The sequence below is a fragment of the Staurois parvus genome, unplaced genomic scaffold, assembly GCF_062004578.1.
Source record: "Staurois parvus isolate SC_StPar_1 unplaced genomic scaffold, SC_StPar_1.0 ptg000154l, whole genome shotgun sequence".
NCBI lineage: Eukaryota > Metazoa > Chordata > Amphibia > Anura > Ranidae > Staurois > Staurois parvus.
This window is the reverse complement of record NW_028317950.1, coordinates 10,554,357-10,567,402: the sequence shown is the minus strand read 5'-3', so window position 1 is coordinate 10,567,402 and position 13,046 is coordinate 10,554,357. Positions and strand designations below refer to the sequence as shown.

The 13,046-nt window shown below is 41.9% G+C and overlaps 1 protein-coding gene across 1 annotated transcript in view; it reads left to right on the top strand.

The window, feature by feature from the left end:
* The first annotated feature begins 11,940 nt into the window (after positions 1-11,940).
* The window catches only part of LOC149463494 (olfactory protein-like), a 37,837-nt gene continuing 36,731 nt past the window's right edge, over positions 11,941-13,046 (top strand). Inside the window, exon 1 of the mRNA XM_089675347.1 lies at positions 11,941-12,084. Within this exon, the coding sequence (XP_089531473.1) occupies positions 11,995-12,084 (90 nt within the window). The 5' untranslated portion in view covers positions 11,941-11,994. The remainder of the gene's footprint in view (positions 12,085-13,046) is intronic.

The following is a 13,046-nucleotide window of genomic DNA, read 5'->3' as shown; positions in this document are numbered from 1 at the left end:
GTTCAGATTTGTAGTATGGGGGGGGTATATCAGCTTTGGGGTTTGGACATGTACTAGCAGGAGGGGGTAATATTTGGTTTCCTCCTCAACTTAATCCAATAGTGTGATAGAACGACAAATCCAATGATGTGATGCTGCGGGAATACCAATGAGATTACAACAAAATTTATGATGTACTACAATACACCTCCCTAATCAAAAACATACTTCTGTGTGTGTTTATGTAACGATAATAATTTGTGATGTCCTCTTACTAAAATAAAAAAATACAATCGAAAAATAAAAAAGTGCTCTGATATTGCAGACTTGTGCTGCGTACTACAGAACACCTCCCCCTACTAAAAATTTAAATTTGCTCCTGTGCAAAATCAATACAACAACAGATATTGTGACATCCATCATATGCAATTCCCAAAAAGTGATTCAGTGCAGTCCACTTAAAAGTGGTCTTGATTTCAATACAGTGCTAAGTTCCTTCGTGTGACACTCATGCTCCCCATCTCCATTGGGTACGCACTCACCAGAGATTAAGACTCCCTCGGTATATCTTCCAATTTCAATATTTCCACTCCTCCTCTTAAATCGCCGAATCTCCTTTTCCTCCACTCCACCAATAGTTAACCAAAAGAACCAAAAAGCAGAACTCCAATCGTGTAATACTGTTTATTAAAGATTCCACATATATACAAATTGTACTTACATAAAAGATGCAAAGAACACTTTATCCCATGATTCCAGGACGCTGCTACATTCCACAAACCGGAAATAGGCGACTGGAAATGAAGCAAAAGGCTCTACCCAACTAGTTTCGTCAATGTGACATCGACTGTAGTACATCATACATTTTGTTGTAATCTTGTTGGTATTTTCACATCACATCATTGGATTTGTCGTTATATCACACTATTGGATTGGACATATAGTATGTAAGTGCTGCAAACATGTGGGAGGAAGGGGTTTTATAGCACCATTTAGTAGCACCACACTATAATTTTGTATTTTGCCATCTTTATCCCACTGAGGGTATAAGAGGAGTGGTAGGCAGCTACAATGCTATTAGTCCATAAGCGCGGATAACAAACCAATAATATTTGGTTGCATACTGTGCAGACTGGTCCCCTTGATAATATTAGTTTAGACAAATCATACGTAGGGGAGGAGTCCATGCTGACGTCATTGCGCCTGCTGGAGCCGGCAACAGCAGTGTTCTGATACTACATGTGATTTTAATATTTGGAACTTGTAAGTAGGATTTTGACTTTTATAAATAAACTTCATTTGCTGAACTTCACTATTGGCATTGGTTTCTTCCCTGTATTGGAGTCCCTGTTAAGGGTAGAAGGAGGAGATTGCAAAACCGGGTATCTTATGGTGGAGATTAAAGGATCGTATCACACACAGCTTGTGCTGTATTAGACCACCCATAATTTGGGATCTATAGATCTGGTAAGAGGCTGTGTTTCTCTGTGGTGGTGGATTTCACATTTTGCACTGGATTATTGAGTTGATGGACACTTTGTTTTACTTTGTTTCATTTTCACTAGATGAGTGAGTTGATGGACACTTTGCTTCACGGACTAAAGCTGCAGTAGATCTATGGACCTTTCTATTGTTGTCATTTCACACTCACAAATATTTTGTTGAGAATAATTTAAAATTATAGGTCAGTGGTTTTTAAGCATGCATTACGCACTCCTGAACCCTGCGCATTACGCACTCCTGAGCCCTGCGCATTACGCACTCCTGAGCCCTGCGCATTACGCACTCCTGAGCCCTGCACTCTGCAATATGCATTCTTGTGAGTGTACATAAACATACCATGGCATATGTGTACTGTATATACAGCGAGTAGGTTCAGGTTTTATTTAATCACAACCTGTTAAGCTCTTCTCAATGTCAGTGCAATGTGAGCACACCCACATTGCTGCATGGTGCGCTGTGTGCGCTACTTTAGTCATTTAGCCATTTTCTTTAAGTGGGTGTGGGGGGGTGGGGGAAGGGGTGTTGAAAATGATCAGCCCTGGCCTACAGATATGCTAGATACACCAGTGTATGCTCCAGAACCATTTAGACAAAATATATCTGAAACATCTGGACCACATGGCTTAGCGTTAGACCCACATGTTCTCCATGAGTTGACCTCTTATTTCTAAGTTATTGTTTCTAATTTTTAAAAACTCTTGATTGACTTGGTACTACAAGATTGGTGCAGAGCCAATGTGGTGTCTGTATTTAAAAAGGGATTCACGTTTATACCAAGTAACTACAGACCTCTTAGTCTAATGTCTATAGTCAGATAGATACTGGAGTTTAGTTTAAAAAAATTAAATTAAATTAAAACCTGTAGAAGAGTTTATTTTAAGCAAAGGACAGCATGGATTCACAAAAGGTGGGAATTGTAAAAAAAAATAAATCTGCTTTTCTTTTATGAGGAATTAAGTTAAAACCTAGATAAAAAAGGAGTGTCGGATTATATTATACTTGGACTTGAAAAACCTTTGGCACAGTTCCCCTCACACAGTTGATGTGTTTGTTAATGTCTATAGGCTTGGATAATTCAGTTTGTAAGTGGATAGAAAACAGTTTACAAAACCGTATTCAGAGAGTAGTTAATAATGATTCATACTCTGAATAGTCTAAGGCAGGGGTCAGCAACCCTTCAATCACAGGCAGTAATGGTTAGATTTTGTCCCCACCAGGCCCGGATAGGGACAAAAAAAATAGGCTTGGGCATTTTAGACTGAGCAGTCCAGTGACCCTTTCCTCAAGAGCCTGGGGCCCGGTTGCAAGAGCGACCTTTGCGACCCTGGTAGTTCCACCACTAGTGTCAGTAGGTTTTTATTTTTTACAAATTTATAATTTTTTAACTTTGGTTTTGGAGAGAGAGAGAGAGAGAGAGAGAGAGAGAGAGAGAGAGAGAGAGAGAGAGAGAGAGAGAGAGAGAGAGAGAGAGAGAGGACTGCTGGGGAGTGTGGGCGGGGCAGATACAGGCAGAGAGGGCAGGAGAAGGAGGGGCAGAACCAGCTTTCTCTTTCCTTTCCCATCTGTGGAGGGTGGGGACAGTCTATCCTGACAGATCCCCCAAAGCAGCTGCAGGGAGGGGGGGATTCTGACAGTAGCATTGCAGGAAATGAGGGGGGCCAGCCGCAGGGGCAGCATACAGGAGCCAATGGCAGCAGGAGATGAGGGAGAGCATCCACGGGGGGGGGGGGGGGGGCATACAGGAGCCCACGGCAGCAGGAGATGATAGGAGGGGTGGCTTGTTGGCACATAGAGGAACCAGACCGTGCATTTCTCTCATGCCGCCAGCAGTCAAGAAGCAGGCATTCAGTGGCAGCAGGAGAGAAATGCACAGTTCAGTTCCTCTATGTGCCACCTGGCTACCCCTCCTATCCAGGCAGCCCCAGCCCTCTGGGCAAATACCCAGTGTGCCCTATAGCCAGTCCAGGCCTGGTCCCCACCCTGCAGACCTGTCATCTAATGTGCTCCTCCTTTACTTGTAAAGCAGCTCAGGGAAGCAATATGCAGAGCAGGGAAGTGATATGTACTGTGCTGATCCCCACTGACCCTCCTATCCTGTCCTTAGGCACTTGTGTGTGACATCATATTGGATAGATGAGATAGAAGGGCCAGTGCTAATCACCACACCAGAAGAGAAACCAGCAGTGTGTCACCACCACTTCAATGATCTGCATATGAGGAAAGAAAATCTCTGCCCTACTTACTCCTATACACTGCCTTGCTGACCCCCATTATTTGCTATGGGGGATAAGTACGGCAAAGGAAACGGCTCAACAGGGCACAGGATGTGAGGTAAGCAGAGCAAAAGATGGGGTCAGTAGGACAGTCCTCCTCCCTGCTGACAAGAGAAAGAGAGAGAGGAAATTTTACCCGTGTACAAATCATTAGTAAGAGATCATCTGAAATATGTAGTTCAGTTTTAGGCATCAATTCACAAAGGATAAATTGGGGAACTGGAAAAAGTGCAGAGAAGGGCAACCAAACTGATGAGAGGCATGGAGGAGTTCAGCTATGAGGAAATATTAGATTATCACTATGCATAAATATCTGGCTGGTCCATATAGTAAACTTTGTGTTGGGTTATTCACTTTAAGGTCATCAGAGGACAAGGGGACACTCTTTGGGGGAGATCTACTAAATCTGGTACACGCAGAATCTGGTGGAGCTGTGCATAATAACCAGCTTCTAACTCATTTTAAGGTCATTACAAAGGACAAGGGGACACTTTTTACACTTGGGAGGAATAAAGATTTAAAATCTACATACAGAAAGGCTTCTTCACAGTAAGAGCTTTGAAAATGTGGAATTGACTTCCTCAAGAACTACTTTGAGCCAACTCAGTAGATTGTTGGCTGCATGCCTTCCTAAATACACAAAATATAAAAGGGAAATTAACATTTATAGGTAAAAACAGAAGAGATTATTGATCCAGAGAATATCTTCTGGGGTATAGGGAAGTAATTTATTTTTCCTCCACTGGAGCAAATTGGTCCATGCTTTATATGGAAGGGGGGGGGGGGGGGAGTTACTTTCTTCTGAATAAACTGTAGGTATACGATTCTGTATATGGAGGTGTTCTATTGGTCGAACTAGAAGGACTTGCTTTTTTTTAATCTAACCCTGTAACTTTGTAACTATGTACTTAAGAATATTATGTTGTGGTTATTTTATTATTAGCTAAGAACAATATTACTGGGGACTTCCAGTCATTTTTAGAAATACATAACTGGATTAATTGGCGGTATTTATCATCTGCCTACATTTCTGATTTAAAATTAATTGAATAACTCAAGCGCTAACAATGGTGACATGAAAACAAAAAATTACAATACTGTAGCCGTTAGTGCACACAACCCATGTCTTAGTGGGGCAAATTATACAATTAGCAGATAAAAATAGTAGAAAAAAATATTAATATTGAAAAAAAAGTATATATATATATATATATATATATATATATATATATATATATATATATAAAGACCCACAAAAAATTTAAAATAAATAATATTTTTAAGTATGAATCAAACAGTATATTGTTCATTCAGTGAACCTTCCTTTTGGATAATGAAAAATATGTGCATCTGTCATCAATTCCAGTGCAAAGACATCCTCCACCATACATCTGCTCACCTCACGCAGTGTGACCTCACATTATACAATGTTACGGTCTAACTACACTTTTGGTCCCATATGGACTCAGAAGATCAGCTTGCTGAATGAAGACTCCAAAGTAAGCTCCCTCCTGATAAGCATCTTTGTATCAGCCGTATTTCTCATTAAAAAGAACTCCACATAGTGCTTTATCCTTTTAAACTTTTATTCATCAATTAAACATAAGAAATACACTGACGTTCCGGAGGTGTATTTTGCACCAGGTATGATGATGATCCAGTGATGTACTGATTAAACACTAGATGGCAGTATCCTCTCAGCAGCAGAGTCCTGTACATGCTCAAACCAGACACCCTCCGTAATGTAATGCAAGGCAAAGCATGGGCCCACTTAATGAATGCTATTGCCTGCTGTAAGGTCATTCCAAGAGCCGTTTGTAGAGTACTACAACCGCTATCCTGATGAATGGCAAGGTTGTGACGTCATCCATACACTACTGACGCATTTCGTCATTAGGGAGAATCGTATCCCCTTTATAAAGTCATGTGACTTTAACTGGGACATTCATTAAGTGGGCCCGTGCTTTGCCTTGCATTATATTATGGATGGTGTCTGGTTTGAGCATGTACAGGACTCTGCTGCTGAGATGATACTGCCATCTAGTGTTTAATCAGTGCATCACTGGATCTTCATCATACCTGGTGCAAAATACACCTCCAGAACGTGAGTGTATTTCTTATGTTTAATTGATGAATAAACGTTTAAAAGGATAAAGCACTATGTGGAGTTCTTTTTAATGAGGAATACGGCTGATACAAAGATGCTTATCAGGAGGGAGCTTACTTTGGAGTCTTCATTCAGCAAGCTGATCTTCTGAGTCCATATGGGAAAAAAAGTGCAGTTAGACCGTAACATTGTATAATGTGAGGTCACACTGCGTGAGGTGAGCAGATATATGGTGGAGGATGTCTTTGCACAGAAATTGATGACAGATGCACATATTTTTCATTATCCAAAAGGAAGGTTCACTGAATGAACACTATATTGATTACACTTGATTTTTTGAACGACTTTTGTTTGATTCATACTTAAAAATATTCTTTATTATTCATGTGGTTTTTGATATATATATATATATATATATATATATATATATATAATTTTTTTTCCATATTAATATTTTTCTACTATTTTATCTTTTTACGTTGTTTTTGGGTTATATTAGGATTGTGCCATTGTTTCATGTAGTGAAGCATTTTTTCACTTCACATTATGATTGTACATTTCTGATTTAACAACGAAGTCACATGTTAAAAAAAAACTCTTCATTCCTTAGAAACACAATACATATTTTGTCCTTTGATATGAGATTATTCCCATGGTCACACAGATTCATCTTAAATAATATAAAATGCAGCGCTAATATAAAATCTAGTGCTGCATTTTATATTATTGATGTTTTAGAGGATAAAGGGGTTCATCCTTATGCTAGCTGCTTATTCACACAGAGCGCTCGCTTGTTACATATTTTAGATTCATCTTAAAAGAGACCTCTAGGAATTTATTGGTAAATACGCTGGATAACAACATTGTATGTTACTTCAATAGGAAAGCCAAGTTTCTCCTACACGGAAGCTGCACTGTCCAATACAAATCATTCTGTGAATGGACAAGGGCAGAGGAGGGGCGGATAGCATGGCTTCCATGTTTGAGAGTCATTACTCTCCTGACACAGCACCAGAAATATAGCAAGAGCTGTACTAAATGGAGCAAGTAAAACAGATAATGAGAAAAATGCAATGCTGAAGCTACACCCTGGATGGAGTGTTATCTATGTTCTAACGCAGAACAAGGAAATCCTTTATGACTGATCCAGGACAGTTAAGCTCTGATAAGAGCGATAATATGATCAGACCTGATATAAGCAGGAGATAAGGAGAATTATCTGTACTCAAGATGAAAAACAGTCAATCACGCCTGACCAGCTCCATTCACCAAGTCCAACAAGTCCAAGCAAAGAGCTTACTAAAAACTATTGCCTTATTTTTCATAGCTCCCTCCGAGACGTTCCAAAATTACTTTACTGCAAGGTGCTGACCAAATACAGAGAACCTCTCAGCAGTTCTCTTTTGGTATGTCAAGGGCCATACTGCCTCAGCCTTGAAGGAAGGTTGAAAGACCCGATTCCAGGCTCTGTAAGCCCCCTCAACATTGACCCACTCTTGTGGCCCCCACTAATAGTCTTATACTACCTTATCTGAAGTCTCCAGGCTGGTCATGTGATGCTGCAGAGTCCTCTTCCTTTTTGCCTCTTCTACCGGCTGGGCAGTCCTGATGAAAAGAGCCACCTTTGTATCACTCTGTGCCAATACACAGTCAATGTAGGGTACTTAGGGGCCGGCCCATGACAACCAAATTGCTTGTGAGTATTGCAACGAAAGCTGCTTTCATTTTTTTCTTCTTACACTGGCTGGGGACATTTTTAAGCTAATAAATTAGCCAGGAGGTAGACTCTAAACCAGGGGTCAGCAACCAGTAGATCGCGGCCAGGTGACTGGTAGATCGAGGTCTGGGTTTGCTGACCCGCCATTCCAGAGCATAAAACAGAGTGCAGTGTAGAGAGGCTACTTGTAAAGTTGGAGCTGTAGCAGGGCGTAAGAGCCACATAAGACGATACCTCCTCTGTAGTACTGGCTCCTGTCCCATGCAGAGTGATACCATCTGCACTCCACCTCTTATCCCGGCTAGTGGCCTCCAGAGAAAGAAGAGATCTTCAGGTCAGTGTGAAGCAATACACTGGACATGATAGCATGGGGCTGCTTTCCAACTGATGTGCTGTGATTTTCCCACACTGTGGTTACAGTGCAGTGTGCCTGCAGGTCTGCTGCGGTTAGCCATAGACTTCTATTATATCCTGTGGGTTTGGCACATTTTCAGAAAGTGCACCACACCTGCAGGATATAATAGAAGTCTATGGCAAAGTGCAGCTAACCCAATAAAGTCACAGATGCCCTGCGCTGCATCCATGGTGCATGTAAACCGCAGCACATAGGTGTGAAAGCAGCCTTATAGGGGGCTCAGAACAAGAAGGGTTCATTTACATTTGCAGTTTGGGGGTAGTAAAACCCCATTATTGAGATGTGTTTTTACCACCCCCGCCCCAATCGCACCCCTTTTAGCTACAGTGGCCAGAGGTGTACACATACACCCTGACATGGTTGGTGGGTGTAGCGCCTGCTAAGCATGACCCATTCATGTGAAAGAGGCCACTCTGCAAGTGCCCTGCAACCTTGTGCAGGACAGCAAACAAGGGGTTAAAGCAGGCAGCGGCGTGTTGCCTTTTCACCACCTGCTTTAACTCCTTGGACCCCGTAGAAACATGCAGTTGTGGGGCGCTTGCAGAGTGGCCTTATTTACTTGAATTGGTTGCGATTAGCAGGTGGTAGCACCCACCATAAGCAGCAGAGGGTTTAATTCCTGCTACAGCATATGTACAGCTTTGGCTGCTACCTCAGCAGCTAAAGGGGATAGGAATTTGGGGTGGTAAAACCATGACTCAACCACAGGGTTTTTCTACCCCCCAAATTTACATGTGAATGAGCCCTAAGGGTGCCTCTGCCAAATGCATCTAAGGGCTCAATCACAAGAGCAGCAGGCTGCTCCTCTGAAAAGCGATCCAAGTGTGTTTGACAGGTGGTGTGGAGGCGATATGTTGCCTCCCCACCACCTGATTTAAACCCATGATTGGCGTGCAAGGCATGTGATTGCGTAACGGTAGTGCAGCAATTAGAGATTTAAATCAGGTTTGAGGAGGTGACACTGTGCCCGGTGATCTTTGACTTCTCCCATGTTTTCAGGTAGATCTCCACCTCTTTAGGGTTGCATACCCCTGATCTAAACCTAAATTTAAGTGAACTTGATCATTTAACTTTATAACTAGAAAGTTCCTTATAGGATAATTACATGATGAGGGCATATTGGGGCTCCAAAGTGAAGCCTATTTGTTCTGTATCAAGTTAAAGTAATGTAAACTCAATTACAAAAATCTTATATACGATTTGACATATTAATATGATATAAAAAGCAGCTTTCAATATTTGTACATCTGCAGCTTTCATTAAAATAATGCCTAGTGATCCTGCCATGAAAGTCAGTGTTCAGGCACATCCTTTCTTAGGATGACAACATTCTGTTCCTGTCTCCCAATTCTGATCCTACATTGTCACCTTGTAATACAGGCTTCCAATAACTAATTTCCAGGATCAGGTAGATAAATCCTCTGTGCTGAGGTTTCCATCAATTGAATTTAAATCCCAGCCTGCCTTGGCATATTTGTGGAAAGATGCAGTGTGGTGTGGTGGCAGTGATTACACAAAGTCCAGCTGCAGTAAACAGAACTTGTATTGAAGGCAAAGGTCCATGGTACAAACAGCCCAGTGGGAAGGCACCTGACTAGAAACACTTACAGGTTTTGACAGCAACGTGTAACAGAGCAGGTCTCGAATGTGCTGAAAGTCTCAGAGAGGGGAATGCAGCCTGGCTGGTCTGTGCCCAAATGGGAGGATTCCAGGAAGGATGGCTTGTCCTTCACCTGGAACCTTTCCCTACCGCTGTTCACTTTCCATGCAAGACTTTTGGCCTATCCCTAAACTGTCCATTTGAAAAATGTGCGTCAAGATCGGGAGCCAGGATCTTAATCCCTTGACGCCGAGTTCACACAAATATGCGGCCTCACAGAACTAGGATATTTTCCGTGGGGCAGCATATTTGTGTATCTGTCCTTGTGGTGGAAACGCGCCGCACAGCGCGCTCCCAGCACAAAGACCGGGGTGTCACTGAGAGCCCCAGGTCCCAAACTAACGATTGGGACCTGGAACACCTGATTCAGGGTCACCTGATCGCTGTGATAGCCTCTGATTGGCTATCACAGTGATCAGTCACTGTGAAGCCCGCCCCCATGTTTTAAATCTCTTTGAACGGAGGAGAGAGATACATTGTATCTTTCGCTATCCTTGCAGAAAGAGAAAAAACAAAATAAATACTAAAAAAAATTATTAATAAAGAAAAAAAAATACCTAGATCAAGGTATCTAGGTCATCTAGGGTTAGTGTTTGGGTCAAGGTCAAGATTTTTTTTTTTCTTAAATTTATTAAAATTAGTATCAGTGTCTATTAGTGCCAATGTTTTAGGTAGGACAAAAGAAAAAAAAAAAAAGCAAAAGCAAAATGCGCATTATTGTTTCTGGGCTGTACTACGAGTACAAAACAAATATCATACACATATGTGGTATCCCTGCAATTGTTAGGAGCAGGAGAAAATATATTGGGTTGTTCTTTGGTGGTAGGCTATGAAAGTAACAGGAAACAAATCTAAATTAAACAAAGATTTTGGGCTAGTTTTCCTTTAATAATAATTTATAAAAATAATAACATCAGGAGCCATCCATTACCATTTACCACCAAATGGAAGCCCAAATGGAAAAAAAAAAAAAAAAAGGGAGGTATAATCCACCTCAAAGGGGTCAAATGGACTGCCTGACCCAAGACTGCCACCAAAGTCACATGGGGTGGCAGCATCCAACCAGGTCACGTCCCCAGTGATCCAGGAAACCATAGAGGAATACTGTTATGAATAAGGTTTCTCTTAGCTTCCTCTCCCGCTGCACTGCCGCTGCGGTTGAGTGCCACTTGGAGTGGAGAAAATGGACTACACCTGCTTACATTTATATAGAAGAAAGGCCAGAACCTTAATTGTCAGGAGCCACAGAACAGAAGATTATTCCACCTGCTCCCAAAAACTGTAGCCGCTGACAAACAGACAAACAGCCAGACACTCACTTGTTCCTCGATCCAGCAGTGTCCTCACTGCAGCTGGTTTCACCTGCTGTCCTCTTTCCCCGGTGCTAGCATCTTAACGATGGACAGCTTGTGGCTTCACAGCCAAGTGTCCACTGCACATGCATGTCCCAGAAGACAACGGGTGGGAGGACAGCTTCCGATCGTCTAGGCAATCGCAGCAGAAGTGGGAACCTGTCAAAATCAGGTATCCGCTCCTCAAAAGGTGCGGATCCTTAACAGGGAGCAGGGGATGAGGTCTTAAAATGGAGCTTCCCCAAAAGGGGAAGTTCCGCTTTAAGGTCTCCCTTTACTTCTCGTCTCAGGAGACACATAAGGGAACAAGAGGAAAAATCTCCAAAATCTGGTCAATCATCTCCTGTTCTGGGGACAACTCAAAATTTTAATTTCCGTCACTTTCAGTCCCGGTGACAATAGTCGCTAGTACAAACAGAGATAATAACTTTCCCCTGCAGAAGCAGACAGCATTAAAAAAAAACTTGACACGATTGAAGCTGGGAACCTTACATTTTTATACCAATATTCCTCAGAATGTGAGCACCAGGACAAGAAGTGAGGGACTATTTGCCAATAGCAATGGAACCAGCAATAAAAACATAACAGAGGTTCTAACCTTCCCCTCTCTGTCCAAAACAAGGTTTGGCTGGAGTTGTGCTTTAACCAAGCCTAACTACAGTCTATAGAACCATTTATAAATGCACCACAATGACAGAGACCATTACCAACCCAGTTGGAATCTCAAGCTTTACCCTATCAGTGGCATTATTGTGAAAATGATACAGGAGCATGCTCATAAAAATTCCACATTGCACTGAATGTTCTGGGAGATTTTCTACAATTTTGGCAGAAATTGTGTTATAAGAAGTCCGGTTTCCGTTATATAATATACTTAGCAAACAATGGGCTCTTATTCGCACTGTCTCCTTCCTGACACAGAGGCGTGTATAAATATAGGCACCAGGCATCCATCTCATCACAGCAATCACTCAGCTCAATATCGAAGATGATCCGAATCATTGCCATTGTGGTACTCTTCTTTCTCCAGTGCAAGGCTGATATGCCGCCAGTAATGGAAGGTTTAGACGAGAACAAGGTAAGAGAAGGACTTTTTTTTAGCAATTACAAAAAAAAAATAATAATATTAATATTTGTTACTGCACATACCTGCATCAGAGCTACACTCTGTGCTGATTAAAAAAAACAAATCTCCAGGCTGATATAAAGAGACAAAGATATGCAATTCTGAATACATTTTTTACATTTATTACATTTAATTTTAGAATGCGAGCAAATATCTATACTTGGCTTGGTATCAGCCTCTTGCAGTCTCCAGTACAGCAGGGCTCAGACTGGGGGAGGGAGATGATAATAGGAGAAATCATCACCACGGCAAACGGTGGGTGTGGGCAAATTACGTTAACAGGTGGAGGGGCTTAATGAGGCATGGTAAATAAAGCCAACACTTTGTTTGAGCATACCATCATTTAAATAGTCAGGGGCTGCTTAGAAACCAGCAACTGTGACTTTTAATAGTTTAGTCAGGAGCATCTCCTAGATTGTAAGCTCCAAGGAGCAGGGCCCTCCTATCCCTCTTGTATTGAACTGTATTGCATTGTCTCCCGTTATATTGTAAAGCGCTGAGCAAACTGTTGGCGCCATATAAATCCTGTATAATAATAATAATGTAATGTACAGTATAGCAAGGAGTGCATGTGTCAGGAGTATGCGATGTACAATATAGTACAGAAGTCCAGAACACAGACTGCAGGGGTCAGGAGTGTGAAAGGCATAGATTACAGGGACCAGGGCTGTTTACACACATGCACAATGCAGGGTCAGGGGTGTGTACTGCAAAGTGTGCAGGGGGTGTGTAATGCATGGAGTACAAGGGTTAGAGTGGGGGGGGGGGTTAGAGTACATTTATTGCACAAAGTGCAAGGGTCAGAAGTGTAGAATTCACAGATTGCAGGAGTCGCAGCGTGTAACACATAAAGTGAAGGTAAGGAAAGGAATGCAAATTTTGCCCCCCCCCCCTCAAATTTTGACCCCAACAAA